We start from the raw sequence: 25,727 nt of genomic DNA on the forward strand, positions 1-25,727 counted from the left end.
GAGATCGGTCACTGAGAAGAGTTCTCTGCCTCTCATCGATCGGCTGGTTTCCGGCTGGGAGCGTGCGAATCTGCGTCCGATATCCCCGAAATAAATCTCCACTTCTTGCTTGCGAGAGTCTTCACGCAACAGTGGAACGACGGAGAACACTCATCTTTTTTTTTTGGACCCAGCCTTGCTCAATGGGAACATCTCCCCATCTCGCGATATCGTCCCGGAGTTCGGATCCAGAACGGGACCGGGGAAGGATTTCCCAGGGCGTCACAAGCGAAACAGAACGCCTCTTATTGGATTCGAGGAGTTTTCCTTGAACCGAGATCAACTTCCGAAAACTGGAAACTTTGTTCATCCGGATGACGCGTTTTTGATTCGGATGAAAGGCTCTCGGATCAGTCTTTTGCGTCCGTCTCCCTTCCCACATCAGTAGCTCATGCGTCTTGAGCCAGGGATTTTCGATCTCGCGCGGAAAAAATGGCTTGCAGCCGTTTGGAAGCTGCGTATTGGTGGAAAAGGGGGAGGAGGGAAGGGAACACTGCGATTTCGAGATCCTGGGCCCGGGTCGACACAACCGCCGTCGTCAAGCGTAAGATGAAAAATTCGCTGGCTTGAGCGAAAGTCTAAGTTCCGCAATCGAGAAACCGAATCCTGGTGCGGAGTCTCTCTCTTAACGATCTGCGTTCCCCGATTCCACGACTGCCGTGTCGCTGAGCAGGGACCGCGGGCGGTTCCTGAGAGAAACTTGCATTCGGATGCAGTGGACCGTGTGGACGAAAGTTGCGTATTCTACGGATTCCAGATTCTTATCTCATTCGGGGCTCTCTGCGCCGCACGCGACTCCGAAAACTCGAAACAATAGGGTCCACAGCAAACTTGGAATCTGTTCGAAAGTCTCGAACCGTTCCCCGGAATTTCCTTTCCTGGTGGCTGACGTTCACCGTGATACTGTAAACTTCACCGCATTTTTCAATGGGAAGGCGAAGACACGCCCAGAACTTTCCGAGACTTTCTAGACAGCTTACATTCAAGTCTCCTTTCCGATGGCTCACATGGAGGAGAGCGCTTTCATGGGGACATGTTGCGCAAGACCCATTAACTTTCCGCGTCCTGGCGCAGTTTCGTCTCGGCCGGAAAGACTCGAAAAGGCTACAATAGGTGAAAAGCCTTGGGAATGAGCTGCTGTCTCACTGCCTGCCTCGTCAGAAGAGCTATGTCAGGCCGTTCCTCCTATTTGTCCCGTCCAAGAATCGTTCGCACAGCGTGAAGTAGAGAATTCATGGGCGAATAAATTCATGAGCCTTCAGCCGGACCTTTCGCACATCCGAGAACACGATTTGCTCCAACATCCACGGTAGGGGATCGGTGCTTTCCTAACCGTTTCGGCAACTCGGTCACAGCTCTCCGAGACTTTCCCTAGCGCAATTTATGCTAGTGCGTATGGACGGCCACGACGGACTTCGCGAATATTCCGCTGAATCCGTGAGATCATTCATGCCGAAACGACTTGTTGTGGTTGGCAGCGGCAGCAGGTACGATCTCCGTTGCTCGGTCAGCTCAATTAGGCAACTCTTGCGATTCAGGGTAACCTGCAACGTCGACAGTTCTTCAACATCCTGATTGCCAGATCGAGTGATATCGAAATTTTGTTTTCAAAACATCCGAGATTTACGAGGCTCGGGAGACATCTATTGAATTATTCGAGGATCATCTCTGGATCAGGTGACGAAGATGCAAGAGAGGCGGAGGACGTCCTCGGGCTTTCGATTCTGGTCGCTCGGATATGACGACGCATTATGCCCCGAAAACTGAAGCATTTTCAGCCGAGGACCTTGGCAAGGAAATATAGTTCAATGGGAGCGTCTCGGATTAAGCTATGAGCCGCTCGTTGCGCAGATGTAGATCGAGCCTGTCGATCTTCGGAGATCCGGAAAAAATCAGCGAGGGTCTCAGAGCTCTGACTCCCGCTCGTTGGTGCTCGTTGCGGGGCAAAAAATTCTCGGTCGACGTTCCGCTTCTCCATCGAAGCAATGAATTACGACTCGCTCCGAACGGATCTTTTCCTGCTCGATTTCGAATCTCTGCCTCCGGGATAGCGGTCTCAATAAACTTGTCAAGTGACGCTCCGTGAGAGGAAGGACTGTTCGCTTCTGTTTCCCGGAGCTGATCCCTCTGGAGAGTCTTCGTTTCCGTCGGCCTTCGGCGGAATAATAGCTCAACAGTACACTTCTGACCTTGTCATCGGATGGCTTTTGCCTCAGCTCCTTCTGCGGTTCTCGGAATCACGGTTCCCCGCTAGCTCTGCCGTTCCATGACAGTCTCAAGCAATTGAGACGATCGTTTACACCCACGCCAATTGGAGCACACGTAACTCGTTGTCTAACGGCACAATAAATCCCCATCGAGCTGTGCGGTACAATATATTGTCATCGGTGTAAGACCGCGGTAGGGGTCTTATCGGAGTGCGCGATAAATCGTTTCCTCACTGCGAACCATGTAGCAATCCGATGGCGTAACTGTCCATCAGCTGAGATTTTGAGTTTGTTTCCGGGACGGCAAGATGGACTCATATGATGTTGACGAAAAGAAGCTCCCTCAGCGCCGTTTTCTGGGATGCTAAGCGGACCTGGAGGCTGTCTCCGAAAGAGACCAATATCAATCGCCGGAGAATCGACGCTCTGGAAATATTCTTCCGGAAAGTCACTTTTTATTGGAGTCGCAAGCCACGAAGCTCCACATTGTGCAATGTGCTGCGACGCGGCGCACCATCTAGAGAGTCCTATTCTAGCTTCCCAAAAACTCTATAGCGATTCTTAAAATTCTAGTGCGCTCTGCAATTTATCGCACTCGTTCCGCGTAGCGTGTAATAGTCCCCTCTAGACTTTATTCCAGCCCGGAGAGAGTGACTGAAGGGGGACTCCGAAAGTTCCGTCCCATGTCGTACAGCCAGACTCGAGTCCATGCATCAAGCGGTGCTTTCAGCTTGCTCGCAAACCGGGGGGACTATACCCGATCATCGTCGTCAGCGGAATCCGTAGAATGTCTAAGACCTTCGAGGAACTGTGTACTGGGGGAGACGGCTACATGAGGGAAGCCACCAGGTATCGAGACCCATCTGGTCCCGTGACGTCGCGCCTCTGGGCGGTTGGGAACGTTCCGCGGGCTCTGATCTGGATTTCCAGCACACATTTTCGGAACAATGAACACACCTGAACTTTGAGAAGGGAGACACGATTTACGGAAGCTGTAGGGGAAAGCGGGGATCAGAAGCGCGGTCTCGTTCAGTGGTTTCGGCTGATGCATTGCAGGAGCAGAAGTTGTTTGACTCGTTGGATTTTCGACAATTTGATCGGGAACTATTCACGCGAGTGCGGATCCGACAACTTCGTAGAATGTATTCACATACGAGCCGATGTTTGGCAGCGAGGTGCTCAGACACTCACACGGAAACAGCACGCATGATAGTGACTCGCCTGGGCTTGTGTCGGTTTCCGATGATTAATTCGAGCGACGCGGGCCGAAGCGACTCGCCGTCGTTCCACTGTCGGAGTGAATGGAAACGCAACGAGTTCCCAAAAGAATTGGGTCCACAATTACGAAGTTCTCGTCGTCTCGATGCGAAGTGTGCCGACTCAGTCGCTCCGTGTACATAATATAATACCCTGAATCTGTCCCTGCAAGCGACTTGGACCATGTCAATTAAATCTGTCCAACGCTCGTTCACGCTCGATTTGGTGCCCTTGTGAGCTCTGTCTCGACGATCACTCTGTTTCCTGCTTTCGCGAAGTCGGTCAACGGTGATTATCATTAGAGTACTAAGAGCCAGCCGCCCCGAGTGCAATCCGAGTCTGCATCGATTTTTGGTCACCGAGACAGTTTTGCTGTATTAGAGCTCTCTCCTAATTCGATGCCCACAGTCAATCGCCGAAATTGGGGGCGGGACGACAGGTTCCCGCTCATCGCTGGTCCACGAGATGCAGAAGAAAGGAATGCTCCAAACATGGTCTGAAGTCGCGAGAAACATGTGATTCATTTGAGCTAATCGATCATGGTCTGACGCCATGACCGCCTCGCTCGGCAGTAGCCAGGCAACGCGCCTACGAGCATTCCCTGAGAACGTGTTAGCCATCAGGCAACATTGTTGGGTGAATTAAGGTGGAAACTTCAGATGCGAGGGAAATTCCGCACTTGGCGGCGTGAACGATTAACAAACTTTGGCACCGACGGCCGTTCAGACGATTTGGTCGATAAATCTCGCGAAGGCTTCAAATCGTTCGCGCAAATCTCACCGGATATCCCCTTCGAGTTCTCTGACGTCTACTGCACTCGGATATGAATTAGGTCGAAATAATCTTCACAGTGCAGATGCATCCCAGTCTGGATAAGGCCGTTCCGAGGTTTGGAAACTACAAACTACGACGTCGGTGTTTCGCTCGCTATGGAGAGAGATAATCGAGGCAAGATTGAACTCGAGCGATAGGTCGAAAAAAATCGCCTGGTGAGGGAAAACTTTGGGCTCCGTTTTCCCCATCACGTGCTGAGGAGTTCGCCGTACTCCTGCAGCGGTATATAATGCGGCCACATGACAGAGACGACGACAGGCGACACACACCATGATCCCTGGTTCCGGGTTGAGCTGTTCATTCTTCGAGACTTCCCTGGCTCTCGAACATAATCCGGAACGGGATAAAACTATTCGGGAGTTCCACATAACCGGATCATTCTCTCCGACGTTCAGAGTCGAAACCTCTCTCATCAGGACCGTAGTCGATTGTGAGATTTCCAATAATTGCTCATCTGCTCCAAAAATTCATTCCGCTAATTACTAAGCGGGTAATAATACATACACGACAGGAGTAAACTTATCATCCACCCGAACCGCATGTCGCTGAAATTACGCTCAGGGAACGGGAAACTCGAGTCCGGACCGATGAACCTTGAGAGAACGATATAACGCATACCCTCTGGCAGCTCCATCGGCCAGGATCCGATGCTGGCGGAGCTTATAAATTCCCTCAAATACCAGAATTTCATAGAAACGAGCGTGAGGTAGGACTTTCTGATGGTCGATCCGATAAGGATCCACCGCTGCCCGTTCCGCAGCAGAGAAGTCAGTTCTGGACTCTTGACCTATCGAGTTTTGTATTCGAAAGGATGCCGCGAGTTCCACACCGCGACGAGATGCAGAGCAAGTCCAGATTCGCTGTTGATATTCGTCACTAGGCTCCGTGGAGGCTTCACATTCCGCCCAACGATAGTCGCTCGTGAAGGACATCCTTGGATCGCTCCGAGCAAGAACTCCATTCACGGTGTCTCCAAGTGCTCTACCTTACTCCGTAAGGCTTCGAAGCCCCGCGAGAACCTTCTCGATCAAACAGGCGGCAGAGGAGGCTTCGAGACGGAGCACGAACACTCCTCGGCCTGGCGGGCGCGCGTAAGCTCCGTTGGTCGGCCGAGTCGATCCAATGAAGGAACGAGCGAGCGAGCGAACTAGTCGAGGAGAGGGATAAAACAGCGCAACAAGCACGTAGCCTACACCACCACTAAACGTGTCAGGCAATTGCTTCTTTTTGTTCAAACAAAATGACCTAGCTGTTCGAACGGAGCGGATTCCTCTCGTTAATGGTAGTCTCGCCCAGGATGCTCCTCGGATTTCGGGAGATACAGTAAGCGATTCTGGAGAAGATCTGTGTCGGTGAAGGTGTTCGAGAGGCAGAGCTCGGGGGGGAGGGGTAATGCCGTTCGTCATGCTAAGTTTTAACGAGGTTTACTGTCCCTCCCCCGGCGTTTTCTCATCATAAGGGTTTCTTCTCCATTATGAAGGGAGCGACAACCCCCTACATGTCCTTGAGACCGGATGTTGGCAAACGCAGCTGACCAGACGCCTCTGCAGTCTGATGCGAACGACGACCCCGGTCAGACCCTTAGGTCTGGCTTGTGAAATTTGTGTTCGAGCAAAAAAACCACGTCGAACGCTAGGCACATCGAGCCTTGTCTACATTGGGACTCTCGACATGTGATTCCTCCGTCAGTACTCAGAGAACCATGTGCGACATGAATCCAACAAGAGTCTTTTTTTTAAGCAATTATGCATTTCTGTTCCGACTCTCCAATCATCCGCAGATTCAACCCCCGCAGAACTATTTGATTGTGAGTTGTGAGGTCCTGCACGCGAACTTCTCGATAGAAGTTAGCGAAGAGGTTGATCGTAAATTAGCGTACACACTCATGAGTGTTTGTCGTCTGCGGGTATACTTTAGAAGGTCCGAATAATAGACAGCGAAGCTGTCTCAAATCTTCGATACGTGATCAACATATGGGATTTCCTCGATTTCCATATGAGGGTCCAATAGCGGCGAGGCACGGCGAACATTCGGTCCATCGTCCTGTTTTGGGTCAAGGGCCACGAGTTCAACTCGAGAGAGCGCCAACACTCGTCAGAGGGATTCCCAGAGCAGTTGCGTCGACTGAACTCCACGATCTCATCACTCGGTTGGCCTTTCATGGCCGCTCGAAATTTACGTTTTCCGCCGTTTCGTGGCAGGAGCCAGAAAGGTTGCTGCTCCCCGGAGCTCAAACGCAGCCGCGAGCGCCATCCGCGTAATTTAGTGCCTCGAGGGTGTAGCCCAGATGGACATTGGGCTTCCGTAATGACCGCGACTTAGCTGTTGTTGAGAGGCAGTGAAGAGGCTGGGTTCGGATCATGAAACCTACCGCACAACCTCATTGCGACCCTCGCCATGGAACCATTCTCCGAAGCATAGGGGAATCATTGGGGAAGAATACACTCAGGGTTCCCGCAGTCCCAAGTCCGGCAATGAATCAGCGCTCTCAGATACCATGAGAAACATGTTGTATTGATAAGTGAATATCATAATTCTCTTCTTTTCGTAGTGTCGAAGAATGGCTTGCGGACATCGTCGGATTCCAACGAGACGGCGCCTGTCAGGTTCAACAAAATCTTCGCAAACGGAACATCGTTGCCCTACGACTTCGACGACAGCACACCATTCGACTACGACGGGAGCGAAGGTAAGCAACGAGTCGGTGCGGACCCAACTCGCGGGGACACGCAGAAGAGGAAGAACGCGGACGCCAATAGCTCAACTCTCACTGGAGAAACGAGCAGCCGAGGACTCCGTCGCTCAAGCATTCGTTAATGGGAGCGCATAGACGTTGTACAGTGATGAAAAAGGGATATCGCATTGATAGAAGTATCGTGAGCTTGCATGGGGCTCGAGCGTTGGAGTTGGAGAGATCGGGTTCTCTTCAACATCGCTGAGGCCGGAAGATTAATTCGTAGCAGTGTAGAATTTGCGGTCTTATATCGGGAAGCGGGAAAAGGCTGGGAAATAAATCCATCCCGAAGAAGTCATCCGGTACGAATACAAGACTGCAGGCTCGGAGCTGGGGCTCCACAGTTTTCGTGACGGTTCGCCATTGCGTATCACGGTAATTATTCGATTTACATGGAGTGAATTCTGTTGCGTACTCTCCCGCAAGGATCAGCACCCTTGTCAAGAGCGAAAGCCGGTCCCTGAGATTGAAGATGCATGAGGGAGAACCCCGATGATCATTTCAATGGAATACAAAACAATCGTCGGGAGCTCCTCGCGAGTGGATCATGGGTTTCGCTCGTGTCTCCCTGCAGTCAGGAATGGAGAGGTCCCGCACTCCGTGTATCGAATGGCTACCCATTCGCTTCCCCACCCAAGACTCATACGCTCCAGGACTTCCTGCCTATATGTCCACCCTAATACTTCCAGTAGAGAAATGATCTACCCAATCTCCGCCCGCTTGTGGAGGACTTCATTGTTACGTCATGGTGATTTCACTCTGGAGTTGAAACTTTCTCAGCGCTGGCCCCTACAGTAGCGCGGCATAGACCGCGGCTCTCCGTCAATCGGAAGCATGCCTCCCCACTGTCGACAATGTCAGGAATTCATTTCCTCTTGTGCGCCGACTAGAAGAAGGATCGAGAGCAACGTATGAGGTCGGGATCGAATGCCGAGTGAAACGAACACCCAAACACGTCCGTTCCGGACGAAGCTTACGCCGGCAGGATACTAGACCTCGAGGTCATCCGAAGGCCGGCCAGAGAGCCAAACGTGTCGGAGGAGATTCTATTAAATTAGAGTTGGGTCAATTGCGATTGTGGTTCTGAAGGTCCGAATCGACGGCAGAACTCCGATGCGGCCGTTTGATCTGCTGAGTTATTAACGAAGGCCGAGATTTTTCCCCTCGAAGTATCATTGATAGATCGGCGTCGAATGAGCAGCCGATGGAAAGTGGGTGTTACTCCACTTGGCCTGGCTTTCCGACTTCCGATTGAGCGTTCAGATTTCAAATGATCTTTCCCATTCTCAAAGTTGATTCAGTCTCTCTCCTTTGCTGGTCCCGATTGCCGATGCTATTCCCTCTCACTCTCGAATTTTCAGACTCTCATCAAAACCATTCTCTACAATCAGCTGAGACATCGGGGGTAAGTGAACGGAAGTGATTGTGGCTAAAAATGAGACGAGGCAAAGTGGGATGCTCTGGGAAATGACTCGAGACCGGGGCAGAGAAATCCGACGATTTCCGTCGACCGTCTCAATGTCCTCAAATCGACCCTGCACCCTCAGAGCTCCGGGGCGGACGGCTCCGAGTTGATATCGGACTTCATCCGGAGTAAGGATTTGGACGCCAAACTTCCCGATAGACCCAGTTACCACGTGGAGCTCGTCGAGGAGAACGATCGTGAAATACCACAGAAAATCCTGAGGGTACGTATCCCACGGGGGTAAACGAATGAACGTCTCGGAACGAGGAAAAATGAGCGCCCCGCGTGCCACGAGTCGCGACGTAAATCTTTCCGTTTGCCGGAGCGTCGGGAAACGCTCGTTGGCGAGAGGGTTCACGCATGTTGAGCCGACCAGCCGTCTTGATGAAATGTGACAAAGCCACAGAGCCACGTAGACATGTAGTTATTATGTCCCCTCTCGAGCTTGGCGCCGTCTCTGCGAATTCCGCCGTCCCGAACAGTATCCGAGACGTCGTGCAAATGACAGATGGACTGCTCTTCTTGACAGATGTGCTCGAGGTTGACAGATAGGATATTTTTTCGCACGTTCGTCTTTCTCCTCCCCGCCCTTGCTGTCTCCCCATTCTCGCCTCCGCGCTGAAAGATGACTCGTTGCTCTCGCGTGCCAGCTTGTTGAGCCCTTAGTTAGACAGTCGAGCGGTTTTGGTCGGTCGTTGCCGTGTGGTGGGGGGTGGAAGGGGGACAGTCTTCTGGCTCGCCATGGTGTGTTCATCCGACCGCTGCTCAAGTCATCCGCCAAATCGCACTTCACAGGTTACGGCTCCGGACGGTGTCGTCGGACCCGTGGTGTACTCAATGGAAGGACCTGAAATCAATTCGTACAACGGCCGCCAGGAAGACCGGAAATTTTCAATCAACACTACCACGGGTGAGTTCCATAATCCCGTCTCGCTCAACGTACGTGAGGCCAGGGTCTTGTTGGAGATCGACTGGGCCGGCCCGGATAAGGTATATGATATCGCCGCCGGCGTCTGCCCTGCCCGGGAGGTCAGGAGCTTGAGCTCTTGCTTGTCATCAGCATGTTCTTCTAAAAACGGCGTCGTGAAGTCTCAGGAATAATTAATACGTTCGATTCGCACGTGGCCGCAGACGCTGTTCCGGCCATGTCGGTCCTCTATTCACGAACAATATATCCATTGATCGCTGTCGGAGACAAGCACGGCAAAATTCTCCTTAAAATAGCTCAATCCTGAGTCATCTTCATGTTGAAGGCGTCTCCCTGAACACATTAACTTCAGACGCTCGGGGTCGGCAGGTGCACGGCTCTGTCATTGGAACAACACCTCAGAGAGCCACGGATGGAAGCGCTCGCTTGCTCGCCGTCGGCGGCGACGGACGGCGGCGACGGTGACGGCAGAACAAATACTCACTGACGAAGATTCCCTTTCCGATCAGGTGAAGTGTTTGTACTCCGGGCACTAGACAGGGATTTTCCCTACGGTCAAGCGGATTACTCGTTCACGGTATTTGCCGAGGACGCCCAAACGAGAGAAAAGCTCGGCAGCGCGAACGTGTATGTGACGCTCAAAGGTAAAATGATGAGTCTGCGTATTGCTGCGTACTGATGTACATAGTTTGCTTCCCACATTGTCTGCGAACGCTTCGAATCGGCCGCTGCCGCTATGGATTTGCTCCTGTTCTCGCGGTGTCTCTGATCCGGAGCGGGCCCGAGAAGACTGAGACGCCGTAATCGGTCCGGGTCCGGACTCCGCGAGGGACCATCCGGGAATGCAGTAATCGCTGTCCATGGGCCGCCCGGAAATGAATACGCCGTGTTTACGTTGCAGATTTGAATGACAATGCCCCTTTCTTCTCACAACACATGTATCAAGGCAGCGTCAAAGAAAACGCGCCACTAGGAACCCCAATCCTGCTCAATATGAGAGCCCAAGACTACGACGATCCCCACGAAGGCACAAACGCTCGTATTACGTATTCCATAGAACAGAATCAGGTGGGTTGGCACACACGGCTGTTTCTCCTTCTCCCCGGCGAAAGGGAATGCCCTCGAATGAGTTTCCAGACGGCGAATCGTAACAACCTGCGGAGAGCTAAGCGAGGGAGATCTGATCTTCGATTTCAACGCCGAACGTTCAGTCCCGGTTCCTGCAAAAGGAATAAACGTGCGAGGGAAAGGATAAGAGGAACTCTTCCTAATGTTGTGGGGATCAGTTCCAATCGAGAACGCTTTGTTCCGGAAGTTCGTGGATTTTGTTCAAGTCCGCGACATCTTTGGTCTCGCGGTCTGATTCGGTTCCGTCGTGCGAGGGTTTTTCCACTCCTCTCGAGACCGGGATCAAAGGACAGATCGCTTTCGACGTCGGTCTCGACTCCCAGAAAAGCGAAAATGTGGGTTATCCGCTTGTCGTCGGGAATGTTCGAAAGTGAACAAAGTCGACGTCAGAAAAGGGAGAGCCAAACAGACCGTGGTCAACGACAGGGAAAACGGTAGACGAACCCGAAGACGGAGTTCGAGAGATAAGCTGACCAGTTCAATCCGTGGAGGAAGTTATCAGAAGCCTTCTTTCAAAGGTGAATGACAATGGGGAACTCATTTTTCGAATCGACGAACACACGGGCACCATCTCCACTTCCGTATGCTGTCTCGATAGGGAGCGAAGTGCAGGCTACGTGATAAAGGTCAGTCCATCTGCAGATGCATGAGCTTGGTTGTCATCCTATACCGCGGATTCCTCGGGTGTTTTTATGGTCTCATATTGATATTTCCCGGTAGGTTGTGGCTATGGACGGAGATCCCTCGCACAAAACAACGGCCACCGCCAGCATTCAGATTCTCGATGAGAACGACATGAGCCCGCAGTTCATCAAGAAAGAATGGTACGCGGGGAAAGAGAGGGAACTTGCAATCCCCGGAACAACCGGATTCGAATATAAGTCGCAGTGGGGCTATTTAATGCTCATCGGTCCGTAATCGATGAGCATCCAGAGCTGTTGGCGAGCGTCACTGTTTCCGGATGGGTCGCTGAGAAAAACGGGCGAATGCGGTGGATAATGAAGCACTTCTCCCCGGAATAGGGTGCTGGATATTGATGAAACGGACGGTGACGCCGATCTCCCGTCACCGTCGATCCTCGACGTCAGCGTCACCGACGGAGACTCGCCGGAGACGAATGTTTTTCGCTACAAAGTCGTCGAGAACGCATTTGGGGCGGATAAGTTCGAGATCGTCACCAACGCTGATGGCTCGGGCTCTTTAAAAATCATCAAGGTTAGTTCGAACTTTCCCAATGGGCTTTCGAGCAAATCTTCCACGGAGAGAGTGGGGCGAATGTGCGGCACTTTGGCAGTTTCTACCCGAATATCGGAGCGTCCCTGCAGCCTCAAGCTGAACGAAAAACAAAAACGGATCATGAAATCATGAAGATATGATCGTGAATATTCGGAACAAGCTCGGGATTCCTGCTAATGATTGCAGCGTTCGGCCTAGGGGCTCACGCCGGCCTACTGGCCAGCCTGAAATCCTTCGTGAATCGCTGATCTCAAGTCACTAGCGAGGAGTGGGGAGATCCGTATACCCGGAGCTCCATTTCTTTGGCGTACGGTGATCACCGGGGATTACCTGGAAGAGTAACTCAGGAACGAATAGGATTCGGCTCGGTTGGGTTCAGAACCGGAGCTGTGGCCGTCGGCGAAGATGTGACCTTCCTACGGAAAATCTCTCGAAAGCTGAGGACGCACCTAGCGTCCTCACTTGGAAATTTCCGAAAAGATTCCCCTCTGAGAGACGCCTTTTCACGGAAGGCGATCTGGAGGTGAGGATGAAGCATTCCACGGAGTGCAGTCTCGAAGGGGGAGGCACGTTCTCCGATTTGATTGTGAGTGCTCGGCGCGCTCCAGGCTCCACCGTGCCATCGGTCTATAGCTCGTCATCGCGGAAGCAATCTCGCCGAGAACAGCATATCACGCTGAATTCGAGGCGACAGCTTCCGGGTATCACTCGGTCGGAAATCTTTTTCCGATCCGCTAGGTTTCGTATTGTCCTCTCAGCTTAGCTCCCGTCGGGTGTTCACATCGAATTGCTCTAAACAGCCCCAATGGGAAGTTTAGGAGTCTCGTCGACTTGTACCAACCGTGGGAGTGAGGTGGAAGTACTTTTGAGTCGGAAGGGACAAATCAATGCTCCGTGGAGTTTGTTCGAGAGTTGTCGAGAGAAGTGGAATGGCGGGTCGAGGGAAAAGACGCCGCCGGAGGCTGCGTTGCGTGCACCTTCGCTCTATATTGAGGAAAGTTTTTCTTCCTCACGCCTCCGCAGGAGCTGGATTACGAGGTTGCCTCCCAGCGGAACGGTTTCAACCTCACCATCCTCGTGTCCGACGACGGGAATGTTCAGGGTTCTGACCCACGTCACCTGGACTACGCAAAGGTTCAAATTCGTATTCGGGACATCAACGACAATAGTCCGAAATTCCAAAATCAGCACATTCAAGTCTCGGTGCCAGAAGACACCAGAGTGGGATCCGTCGTTGCGACGTTTCGGTGAGTAAAAAGGCGTAGCAAACTTTCCCGGGGAACTCCGGGCCGGCAGAGTTTTCCCTCGCGGACGAGAGGTCAATGAGCCGGGGAACTTTTCCAAGAAGTATCCGCTGCTCCAACAGGTTCATCAGTCGAGAGCAGCGCAGCGGCGGAAATCCGCTCCAATCTGTACATTGAACAATGTCATTGCTCAGTCCTCTCGATACCATTGGTCGCAGCTGGTAGATATTGCGGAATAACATATTTCGCGATCGCACGACGGTCCGCTGACCAGCCAGCCGGGCCGCCGTCTTGCTTGTTGCTCCCCGGCCGTCTAAACTCGACGTCGTTGCCGTCGCTGTCGTTGAACAGTGTGCAAACGTCGCGGTCGTCATTGCTCCCGCCATAAACGTGTTCCATTGAGTCGGCTGTTTATTGTCGCAGGGCAACGGATCTCGACGCTGCGGGACAAAGCCGTGTGGTGTACGCGATAGAGAAATCTTCCGATCGACGACGTCACTTCAGAATATCCCAAAACACCGGGATCGTAACACTCCAGCGACCATTGGATCGGGAGAGGTCTCCGCGGCATCACGTAAGTCCATCCAAAAGTTTCCGCAGAGAAGTCTCTCTCTGACAGGCCGGCCGAAAAGACGTTCGCGCGGAAGCCTTGCTGGTTATCGAGCTGAGGGTCGATGGGAATATCGAAGCAGATGAGGACCCGAGTCAGACAAGTAAAAAGACAGACGATCTGAATGACTTACCGACCGGCCGAGCGACTGACCAACTGGTCAGATCTTCGGATGGTCGGTTCGCCCCGAGAAGGAATTGCGGCAACTCCGACGGGTGGACAGACGGACTGAGCGCTCGATGTGTCTCCTCATGAATATTTATTACATTTCGTTAGAGCAACAAGCGAGTTGGGTGAGATTGTCAATTTGCTTGAGTGTTAAGCAAACCGAATACCGCTCTGATCTCTGTCGATGTCCCATCCCCAAGGACGGCAGGATCGGTGGAACTCGATTCGGAAAGCTCTCCCAGCGATCGGGCGGACTGTCGACGAAAGAATCGAGTCTGAAATCATATCGACTCACTTGAAATAAGATGCGCTCCACGTCCCGCAGGTACGTGTGACGGCGACCGACGATGGAATTCCTCCGCGGACCTCCACGGCCACCTTAACTCTGATCCTATCGGACGTCAATGATTGTGAGCCCCGCCTCAGACAAGATTACAAACCCGTGGTTCCCGAGCATCAGGGGGCGATGAAGGTCCAAGACATCGAGGCGGTCGACGACGACGAGGCAATCAACGGGCCGCCATTCCTCTTCTGGATAGATCCGCAGGCACCGGAGAGCATCAAGAAAGCGTTCCGGCTCGAAGTCAACCCAAGTGAGTTGTCGTCAATCAGGAATGACTGATTCCGGAATATCATGCTTCGTTAGCCGCACGATCCTTTGAGGAAACGACTCCGCGACTTCCCCTGGGCTTCCACGTCACGTTCCTCTCATCGCTCGGGCGGCTTGAACCGAATCGCAGCAGCCGCTAACTGGGAACCGCGGAGCTCGAATCGTTTTTATCTCTTGCCCACTTGAAGTATCCGATTTTTGATCGGACAGAAGCTGAGTCGAGATTGTTGGGAGTATCTCACCCAGTCGGGGAAACTCCATCCGGTCGACTGGACGAGAATAGGGAGAAGGATACGCTCCTAGGGAGCGCTGTACGTAGAGAGATACGAATAATCTCCGTAGAAGTGGAGCTTGCGCTCGGCGACGTCGTCCTCATTCTTGAATGCACTCCGAATCTCTCCGGAGGCGAAACCATTTAAGCAAAATAACGCACACAAGGACGCGCAAACGACACAGCTGCCGGAAGGGAGAGATCCGGGAAAAAGGTGGTGAATTCCGCCCGGGCACTGGAGAAACGGTCTTCCCGTCTCTGAAATTATCTTTTTTGCGACGACGACGTTCCAGATGGAAACGGCAGCGCGGTCGTGTACTCGAGGCACGCGTTTGACCGGGAACAGAAAAAACCTACGCGGTCCCTATTCTCATCAAGGATTCTGGTGAGTTTCGCATTCTATTATTTCCAAATAGTCTGAACTACAAAAGAGACGCTTGACCTCTCACGTGTTCCGAGGCAGCGCAAGCGAACTATTCATCAAAGCGCGGGTTTTCTCTCTCCGAATCCATTCACGAAAACACAAAAGTCTTCCGATCCAAGCTCCCGTTCCCCGTCTGAATGAATCGTCGGGATGGATCCGACGGACAACAGTCGCGCGCACGCAACGTACAAGTATAAATCGCAGAATAATTGCAGGTACGCCACCGCTCACCGGCACCAGCACGTTGACGGTCACGATCGGGGACAAAAACGATCATAGGATGTTCCCAGGCTCCAAGCGCATACTTGTCTACTCGCTCAGAGGATCGAGGGGAATGTTCACCGTCGGCAGGGTCCACGTCGAAGACGCCGACGATTGGGACTTCAACGATAAATCGTACTTCTGGGAGAACAATGTGGCGCATCCGAATTTCAATCTGGATCAATCTTCGGGCGAGATAGTTCTTCGGAACGCTACTCCAGGCTCTTACTTTTTGAAATTTCTCGTCTACGATCGATATCACACGATGGAGGTCGGAGCCAACGTGACCGTTGTGGTGAGGGAAATCTCCGAAGAGGACGCTCGCCACGGAGCATCGATACGTTTCTCGGGCGTGCTGGATGAAGATCTCGTGCGCGTGTGGCTTCAACAGACTCAACAGGTTCAGGTGCAGAAGCTCGAAGTGCTCCGCGAGGTCTTGGCGGATTTAGTGAAGGCCGATGTGAATAATGTCCATATCTTCTCTGTGATTCAACGGCAGCTGAAACCGGTGCCAATTACCGAAGTGTGGTATTTCGTGCGGTCGACCGAGGACGAATACTTACGGCCGGAGATGCTGAATGGCTTCGTCGAGATGAATCGTCAGGCTCTCAGCCGAAAGCTGAGCCTGGATATCCTCGAGGTGGGAGTGAACGAATGCCTTCCGGAAGCGGCGACCGATACGGAAGACATTTGCGACCAAGAAAGCTGCACAAACCACTTAGTTCTCGCGGACGACAGCCACATTGTTGTCAACGCGAACCGTACGGCGTTCGTGGGCGTTAACGTGACGAGCGTCGCCAAATGTGAATGTGGGGCGCGCCTGGCCCACCCGGGCGCTGGGCAAAAATGCACCCGGCACAGCTGTGGCGGCCGGGGTAGGTGTGTTCAGGACGACAACGCGATCCATTGTGAGTGCCCTCCCGGATTTAACGGGGCCAACTGCGAGCAAACGACGCGATCTTTCCGTGGAGACGGCTTCGCTTGGTTCAGCCCCATCGACAGTTGCGAACAGCTTCACCTATCGCTCGAGTTCAAAACCTCCAACGAAAACGGCTTGTTGCTATACGCCGGACCGCTAAGAGCGGATAGCGAGGCGAATCTCAGGGAAGTGTTGGCCCTAGAGTTGACCGAGGGCAAACTCCGTCTAGTGTTCGGTGTCGGAAGCGGGACGACCGAGGTGACAGTGGATAGCGAGGAGAGTCTCGCTAACGAACTCTGGCACCGCGTGGATGTTTTTATGAATAGCCAGAGCAGCCAGTTGATGGTTGACTTGTGCGGTGACGGTGGCCGGAAGTTCAGCTCCGTGGGGTCCTCTTTTCCGCTCCCGGTGAGACCAACTCCTTTGCGCTCGTGTCTCAACCAGACGACTTTGCTCAGCGCCAGGGACAGCGTTGGGGCCGCGGCGGCGTCGGCAGCTCCTTGGAGGCCGTCGACGCCGCCGCCGCCGCTTCCGTCGCAACAGCAACGACGACAACCGCAGCATAAGGCGACCGCTACGCACTCGTCCCTGCCGACGGCCCCGTCACTGCTCAACGTCAAGTATCCCATCCAGCTGGGAGGAGCTTTCGTCACCACGAAGGACAAAGCTGGCCCCACCACCAACAGCCGCCATCATCAACACGTTATCAGCACCAACAACAAAAATCCCGAAAAGAAGCACAACGACTTGAACGAATTCTACAGTAAACTCGGATGGAAACACCGACCCGATCTTTCGAAATCCTTCACGGGCTGCATACGACACGTGGTCGTCAACTCGCAACTGGTCGACCTTGAAAACCCAGCGTATTCGCTCAATAGCCGAAGCGGTTGTCCGTCAGACGAGCCTTCGTGCGCACAATTGCGCTGCGTTCACGGAATCTGTGACGTCGACGATAGCACAACGAATAGCAACAATCTCAAGGACAACAACAACGGAATCGACACGAAGAAATCCGGAACGAAAGGCGCGGCTTGCGTCTGTCAGCCGGGCTGGTGGGGCACGCGTTGTGCGCAGGAAACGCCTTCGCGGATGCTTCAGCAGGCGTCGTTCATCAAATTCGCGCTCAACTTCGACCCCGATCCATTCCGGACAGACGTTCAGATGCAGTTTCGCAGCCGGCAATCGGGGGGTGAACTCATCAGTTTCGCTCCAAAACAGAACACACGCGAATACGCCCTGCTAGAAATCGTCGAGCGGAAACTGCGATTCCGTTTCAACCTGGAGCGCGTGGCGGTGCGAGAAAAGATATTGCATCTCGACGCCATACGGGTCGACGATGGCCGATGGCATACGGTGAGAGTGCGACGTTTCGGGTGTTTTGTGTACATGCAGCTCGATCAAGGTCAGGGAGCGTCACACGTCGAGCTCGTGGACGAGCTCGATTGCTCGAACCGGCTGCTTTACGTAGACAGGCAAAGGGTCGTGGTCGGCGGGAGCGTTCGATACACCCACGGCAGCGTGGTCACGGTCGACAACGATCTCAACTCGACTTGTGTGCGTGACATACGCATCGAGGGACGCCTACTCTCCCTGGAAGATCCGGCGACTCCCGATCGACAGGCGATCGTTGCTCGCGACGGAGGTCCGAAGTCACCGTCGAGCGAATCGAATTCGTTTGCTCCTCCGGCGGGCTATGTCCTCGAAGCACGTAACGTCATACGGGGTTGTCCTTCGAACAATCCTTGCCACGGCGTTATCTGCAAGAGTCCATTTATGTGCATCGATCAATGGAATGAGCACGCATGCAGGTTCGTTGACCGCAGGAGATTTTTTCGACTCGTTATTGGCGGGTTCCACCAAAGAGGTCACGTCTCGATCGAAATGTCAAATCATGTCCAGCCGGTCCGGGTATCGGCTTTCTTGACCCCGACATGCCATTTATACTAATGATAAGTCCGCTTATCTTTCCCGATCCGTCCATCCCGGTCGCGCTCCGACGCCCCGGTGGATATGCAGATGTCCACCCGGTTTCCGTCAATCAGGACCGTTCAACTGCACAGATCTCGATGAGTGCGAAGCGTCGTTCCCCTGCCTGAACGGTGGCCTCTGTGTTAACAGACCCAACGGACGAGGTTTCAGCTGTACTTGTACATCCCGTTTTCGAGGCGAAACCTGCGCGGAACCGATGCCTGTCGAGCAGATGTACAGCTTTAATATGGCGGCCGTATCAGCTGTAATTGTGTGTGCACTCAATCTCCTAGGTAAGTGATTGCGTCGAGCTGAATTCGCAATCGGTCCAAGACGACCTCGCCGCCGTCGGTCGTTGTCCGCGGAAGGAACGAGGCCAGAATATCTGGCGCCGCTCTAATACGCGAGCTTGATCACCGCAGTGCTCCTTTTGATTATCGCTGCGTATCTCCGGTCACGTCGACCCAAAACCTCGGACCAGCAAACGAAAACGAAAGACGACAAAAAATCAGGCGAACATCCAGAGATACGCGAGACCATCATCGCATACCACGACGAAGGTGCGTATGGCGTCTGAGCGAGCCACAGGCTCTATTACATGTGGAGTATAGTACGGTGTGTCGAGTAGGGCTCTCGTCGAATGACGCTCCCCAGATGACGAACAAGAGTTCATACTTCCGATATGTCTCCTTCGTCAGGGGGACAAATTAGGCCAATAATAATCAGCCGGTAGATTACATGCGACCCATCCAATGTTTGCTTGTTTCCTACCCGGAGGCAATAGCGGAAGCGGCAGCAGCAGCTAGTTGGGAGCGCGGGTCGCAGAAAGACGCCACCCGGAGCCATGGAAGTAGGCTTGACATCCCGCTCGCCCACCCACCCGAACAGCGTTCGAGGGTTTCCGAGCTAGCTAGCTCGCTCGCCCACCTGCCGCCCGGCTGCCTTCCTGCCGGGTGGCCCGTTCAGATTCAGGCGTAACTGTATCCATTTGATTACTTGTTGCCCTCAGTTTCCCATTTTCCTCATCTCTCGGTCACCTCTGCCTGTCCCGGTCTGTCCCGGCAATCCAGTGGACCGTGATTCATCGAATTTGAGCTGGCAGCCTCGTCCGCTTCAGCGGCTTGGAGAACGACAGGGCAAGCACTGGCAGCAGCAGCAGCCAGCCAGTCAGTCACTCCGTCAGTCAGTCAGTCAGTCGGTCCGAGCCGCCACCTGTACGTCCGTCGGACAGTTCCCGACTCGGGGCCGAATCTACGGGCGCTTGTTATTGCAGGGGGTGGCGAAGACGACGTGCGATCGTTTGACATCTCGCAACTCCGTATCCCGATGGAAGAGGAGCAAAGGAACCAACACCAAATGGATGTTTTGCAAACAACCGTTAGGTCGCCGATCCGCAACGACGGCCCTCCGCCTTCCGCGTACACAATGTCATCGTCTCAGGCTTCTCACGGTGAGCGATTCTCTTTCGTACGTTTGTTCGTTCCGGAGTCGGGGTTTTTCGGTAGCGTCGTTGACGATGCGTCCTCTCCAGGTCCTGTTCTGCTGAGCCACGCGTTGGTGCTGGAACAACCGCAGATCATTGTTGAAGCTCAGGGCGTGAGCGGGAACTATCCGTACGAGACGCGCGCAATGCCGATCGCGTCAATCAATCCGGAGAGCATCTTGAGAACGGGCTCCATGCAGAGGAACCCGCAGTCGCTCAAAACTTTCAACGCGGAACGACATTCCACTTGGAGTGGTCATTAGAGTTGCGTAGTCGTCGCCAGCGGAGGGTGCGGATCCAGCGTTGAAATGTATTTTTTTAGTTCTACGCTACAGTTATGGAAGAGACTCGCAATCATAGCTATCCTCCAAGGAACTTCTGACACCAGCAATTTCCGCTGGCGCGGAAGCTCGGACACGAACCAGAATATAATTCACGTTCGAGTCTGCGGACAAGCGAGATTGCGAAAGGACGACTCTGCATTGCACATGAGAGACCGAAGGATGGGGGGAGGGGGTTTCGGGGTCTAAATGGCAGTTGGCGAACGGCCCGTCGTGGGATGGGGAAACAAGACGGAGCAGAAGTTGCTCGGATGCGAGCGGCAGGAACAATGTAAAGTCAACATACATGTGTATATGAATCAAATGTATATTAGATTGTACAAAGTAATCGTTGAAGACGGGGTCACCGACTCCTCGGGTTGTTTTTTTGTATTTCGATTAAAAATACGCGAAAAGAGATTACCTGTTTTCCCTCAATGAAAGCCTTCCGAGCTCTCGATCATTATCAGCTTATTGTTTGAGCGCCCAAAGATCATGTCGGAAATCCGCTGGATGAGATTTGTGGAACCCTTAAATAGAGGACTCAAAGTCATCAGTGGCGCCTGAGAGAATCAACACGAACGATAAGTCTCGCTAATAAGTCTCGCTTTGGATGCTGTGCACCACGAAAATCCTCGGAGCCGCGCCGGCCAGTGTCGGGTTAGGCGTCTCAGACTCGTAATGCGGATACTTCATGGGAATTTCCCAGGACATTCACCTAAGACCCTAAGACTCATAATTCCACGAGAACCCATCCGAATCAACTCGTTCGATGCTTAAAGCAACCCAGTTTGCTCCAACCAAGCATTGAATTCCGACCGACCGCAAGCGGAAATCCGGCGAGACGCGATGCGCGAGTTGCGGCTGGAGTTAGGAAGCCAGCGCAGCGACTACTCTTCGTGAAGGCGAGACCGGTCTGAGAAAGCTCGTTGCTTCACCGCCGCTCTTCCACTTGTGAAATACATTCCTCGGTATCACCCTGAGGTGCTCTCCGTCGATTCCCGAACTTGGAACGTCGACTGCGGCTCCACCACCGCGACCTACTCCTGAACCGGGTGCAAACTTTCCCCGGTGGGCCGAAGGGATTTCGCCTAGAGAAGCGAAGGAGAATTCCTCTTTTTTTTTTGGTGAAGCAGCCAGGGAAGACTCTCCCTGATGGAACCAGGCTGCGAGGGCCGGGGCCCTGTTAGCAGAACTCTGGCCGCGTCTGGTCGCTCGCAGCATAAGCAGTTCGAGGTCAGAAACTGTTTATCCGTGGTATGCATGCGCACCGAAACCAGGAATTGATTTCTCCACCACAGAACTTGCTCGGTTGCTGGGCTCGCAACGTCAAGCTCAATCATTCCGAACGCTCAATGGACTCCGCCTAATGGGACGCGAAACAGAGTAGAGTCACGCAAAACCGTTCCGTGATTGTTGAGAGGCGGCGCCCTTACGTTGAACAGGAGTCCCGAGTAGGGACTCCCGACCAAGAGAGCGTCAAGCACTCTTGACGAAACATCAGTCTTACTCCCTCTTCCAGGCTATTGTCATGCTGCAACGATGTCCTGTCTGTCAGGTTGTGGCCCTCAGAGCCACTAGAAGGGAGCACTCTGCAGAGACTCTTCTCTCTCTTTCAGGAGACGCTAAATGATCCATCGGCGCTGTGAGGGTTTTTGCTCCATAGCCAATTGAGCATGGAGAAAGTGGGCGTGAGCAGTATGAATGGCTGCTGAGCTCCTTGCATACAGTCTATTGGCGTCCGAAAACGATTCCTTCGTCTCGGAATGAGGAAACTCGATACGACTCTGCCTCGAGGGCCGAGTCCTGGATCAGATGTTGAGGTTCCAGTCTCATGCTGAATGAGGACCAGTGACGAAATGCAATCTCTGCCGGAATTATTCGTCCCGGTTCCTGTCTGGAGCAATCCTTGGTTCATTTTCTGCGACCGAGATTCTCACCGATGATCGCTGAATGTTTGGAGACTGTGGGACTGCCATCTTTGGCGAGCAGGTAGCGATAGGGGTTGTCACATCGATGGTGGACAGACCAGCTGAATTAGTCTCCGGTAAGTCAGAGAGAGGAGCCCATGAGGATCAAACAGGGAAGCTTAGTAGACTTCATAGAGCGTGATATGAATCTAGCGAGCTGCCAGATTCGAGGGACACAAGGGCGAAGCTCCAAGTGAAAAATATACGGATTTTCCAGGAAATCAGACTTAAGGTAGCTTATTCCGAGTCTGGACCTACATTCGATGTCTTCCCTCAGTCGGAGATCTTAATCTCCATTGAAGTTTTTCAGAGAATTTTCAAATATCAGATGAGCGCTGTCTTCCATCCGACTCCGTTCTGTTTGAAGTCGAGCTCTGGGTTACCCTATGAAATCATGTATAGGGAGCAAGGAACCTCTCCTAAGAGTTAAAAATCCCAAGAGAACAAGGTCGCGCATTTTTCGAGGCAGTGGTTTCGTTTCTGAGGCAGGACTCGAGTTTCTGACGACACGGCAGTGAAGTTCCTCTATACATCGTCGGACTCCTGCATGTTTCATCTCAATTGCCGCATGTGGTGGAAACAGAATTCTTGAGACATATGAGCGGGGGCTCCGCTTCTCGAGGGCTCGCGGAGCTTTCCCTGAATAGATGAGATAATCTCCCTGTGGATCGATTTCAGAATAAGCTCGATTGGCTGAACTAATTAAGTCTCCTCTCTATATTCCGCTGGAATCGCCCTGCAATAAATCCACTCAGAGCGATTCGAGGGATTCTCAGCCTTAAACTGTGGAGTCTCCCCCCGTTCGGAGCCCGCAGTTGTGATTCGCAGCATAAGACACCGGGATCGCTGGTCGTAGTGGATTCGTCCCGCAGTAGAATATTCGAAGGCGTTCAAGGTAAGACAACACCGTCGAGTTCGTGGCTCTCAGGGGTGCTTGGACCAATTCACAACCCATGCCCCCCTCCTCCCCCAAGCGCGGAGAGCTCTCCATTTTCCGTATATAGAATCATAGCTATCGATAGCACCGACGACCTCTCTGTATTCAGTCAACCTCGTCGACACCTATTTGACAATTTAGGTTCGAGAGGCGCAGGCGTTAAGACTCCCAGCCACACTTTTGGGACGAGAAAACTACTCGTTCGATTCTTCGCGGGGGATATGGTGAAGTTAAAGGGTTTGTTAGGCCTTGTACCGATGCCTCCAGTCATCATTGCAAGTGTACTCTTTGGGAGGGAGATTGCCGCGAGCCCAAGAATCGTCATCGACGGCCACAAGCCGTGGAAAACCTCGATCGCACTCCAGCTCTAAATCAAAGGAAGGCCGAATTCCAGCCCCTCGTGGCATTCCTTTCAAATCTTAGTTTTCGTATCCAGCCGTGCCTGTTCTCGCTTTTTTTTCCAAGTCCTCCTTTCGACTTCATCGTGGATTCCGCTCAAGTTATTTGTTTCCACACTCACTCGGTCGTCGATCTTCTTTCCGATCGCCGAACATAAGGCCGACAAGGTACGGGAGGGGGAAACGGAACCAAGACAAGAGTCACAGGAGCGTTGCTGAACAGTGGACTATCAGCGCTCATGGATCCATTCAGGTCCATCAAGGCCTTCTCTAATAAACAAGGTGTTCCTTCGCTGCTCGTAATGGACCTGATCCGATGGCACTTATCAATGATTCTACACATACGTACAAGGTCATTGAAGGCTTGGAAAGCGTTTCTTTCTTCTGCTGACGTCTCAATCATCCGAGCTCGAGGGGAAGTCTCCGCAGAGCTTCGATCAGAGGCCAGCGGCCTCGGTTTGAACTTTGCGGCCTCGACATTCGTCATCGTTATCCAAACGGGTCGAGCCATGCGGCGACCCGGCGACCGCTCGTTGAGCAGCTTCGTCTCGCTTTGGATTTCCTCCCAACCCCCGTCCCCGTTCTGCCACAGCAACAGTACCGGAGCGTCGCGTAGAAATCAACAGAGCGAAAACAGCGCTCGCTCGCGGAATATTCGCAGAATTGACTGACTGAAAGCGAAAAAAAACGCTCTCTCAAGGGAAACTCCAACGTCGGCACCAGACTGCACCAGCGGAACGACCGCATAGAAAGGAGTTCGGAATTAGGCGTCGCGTCGGTCCGAACGACACCGAATGGCCGCGTTGCGCACCGGAACCTCGGAGAGGAATCCGTCAAGTCGCTTCGTACCATAAAAGAGGAGAGACAAGTCTACCGTTCTATTTCTGCGAATGGCGGTGTCCCGACATTCCCATTCGGGAGCAACATGTGAGACATGTTGATGAAACAGAGATTTACATACAGTAGACGGAACCGAGGGTTCCACTCTTTCTTGGCAGAGTCGCATCTCGGGCTACTCCGTTGCCGCTTGACAATGGCCTGAAGTCAGAATGCGATTCGGCTATCGTCCGCGAGCTCCCCTGAGCGATATGAATACTTGTGAGGGTTCACAAGCATCGAAGAAGAACTCGGGAAAATCTCCCGATCAGAATCCAGGAGCTTGGAGTCCAAAACAGGTCATTCCATCCGGTGGCGAGGCGCCGTTAGAAAATGTTCTATTTGTCCGGGTCTGTATTGGAAGGACCGATAAGGAAACTAGTTGTCCGGCCAAGTTTCCATGACAATCGCTCAGCACTGTTGCCAATTAGCCGCTTGTTGCATCGGTGCCAGCTATCAAACTACGCTAGGCTGGTGTTTCCTGCTTGCTTGGAAGGCCTGCCACGCAGACAATGGCGCCGAGGGGGTTCGTGCAGTACGAGTTGCGGCGGGCGGGCGGGAACTCAATGAGTTCGGGGGGACAGAACGCAGAGTTGCGGAGATTGCAATCAAGCAGAGATGGGGCTGACATGTCGAGCTGGTCGAGCGGCGTTTCAAGCGACGGAACGCCGAGTGTATATCGAGACAAAAAAGAAGCCATGGACTCGGCTCGAAACGCTCCGCAGTCGGCAATCGGCCCGATAGGGAGCATACCTCGGATACATTGTTATTCCCGCTCCGGACAGGGAATATTCCCGATTCAACGACAACCGGAACGGAAACAAGAATGACGGGAGGCGCATCTAACGCTGTCAACGATCCCAGAGGCTGAGTTCGGGTAAACTGACTGACACTCAGCGTGGGTGGGCGGAAGCCGAGAAAGGGAGAGAAGTTCCAGGCACTGGTTGCGTTCGGACGGATGCGCTCGACCAGAAGCTATTGTATTGCGAGATACGTATCAGATTTTTTGGACAGTTGAATTTAATGAGCCTTTGCGTGGCCGCTATTCCCGACGCGATGTTCCCCGACAACGACACGAGCATCCCGGCGCCCGCGACTACAGTTCCGCAGAGCAGCCCGCCCCCCTGTCCCGACAGTTGGTCGATACTCAGTTTGTTGGGACTATTGTGACGCAAGCGGCAAAACGAATTCCGTTTGCTCGCGGGAAACGGAATGCACCGCAGCTGACAAATCGTCCGAGGCTTGCTGCTCTGATTGCTGGTGACATTCCAGCACGGTCATGGTCGTGTACCGACGCCATCGAGAGCACGCAGCCATTGAAAACAAAGTTAGAGGATGGCAGGTTTTCCGAATATCAACGGACCTTCACGACAGACCCAAGCAGAGTTATAAGATCTTTCTCCCGCACTGTCGGCAGTTCTGTCGACGTTGCGTCGG

At 53.1% G+C, this 25,727-nt stretch overlaps 1 protein-coding gene across 1 annotated transcript in view; it reads left to right on the plus strand.

Annotated features, from left to right (window-relative positions):
* Positions 1 to 20,052, plus strand: part of LOC100903344 (putative neural-cadherin 2) — a 57,343-nt gene extending 37,291 nt beyond the window's left edge. Inside the window, 22 exon segments of the mRNA XM_029113112.1 lie at positions 6,889 to 7,026; positions 8,433 to 8,476; positions 8,619 to 8,759; positions 9,332 to 9,446; positions 9,974 to 10,108; positions 10,366 to 10,532; positions 11,111 to 11,218; positions 11,313 to 11,416; positions 11,615 to 11,807; positions 12,852 to 13,075; positions 13,496 to 13,646; positions 14,176 to 14,443; positions 15,025 to 15,081; positions 15,084 to 15,116; positions 15,371 to 16,743; positions 16,897 to 17,283; positions 17,347 to 17,935; positions 17,993 to 18,146; positions 18,355 to 18,599; positions 18,729 to 18,866; positions 19,580 to 19,756; positions 19,838 to 20,052. Coding sequence (XP_028968945.1) covers positions 6,889 to 7,026; positions 8,433 to 8,476; positions 8,619 to 8,759; positions 9,332 to 9,446; positions 9,974 to 10,108; positions 10,366 to 10,532; positions 11,111 to 11,218; positions 11,313 to 11,416; positions 11,615 to 11,807; positions 12,852 to 13,075; positions 13,496 to 13,646; positions 14,176 to 14,443; positions 15,025 to 15,081; positions 15,084 to 15,116; positions 15,371 to 16,743; positions 16,897 to 17,283; positions 17,347 to 17,935; positions 17,993 to 18,146; positions 18,355 to 18,599; positions 18,729 to 18,866; positions 19,580 to 19,756; positions 19,838 to 20,052 — 5,156 coding nt within the window.
* The last annotated feature ends 5,675 nt before the right edge of the window (positions 20,053 to 25,727 follow it).

Source organism: Galendromus occidentalis, unplaced genomic scaffold (genome assembly GCF_000255335.2).
Source record: "Galendromus occidentalis unplaced genomic scaffold, Mocc_1.1 scf7180000076319, whole genome shotgun sequence".
Lineage (NCBI taxonomy): Eukaryota > Metazoa > Arthropoda > Arachnida > Mesostigmata > Phytoseiidae > Galendromus > Galendromus occidentalis.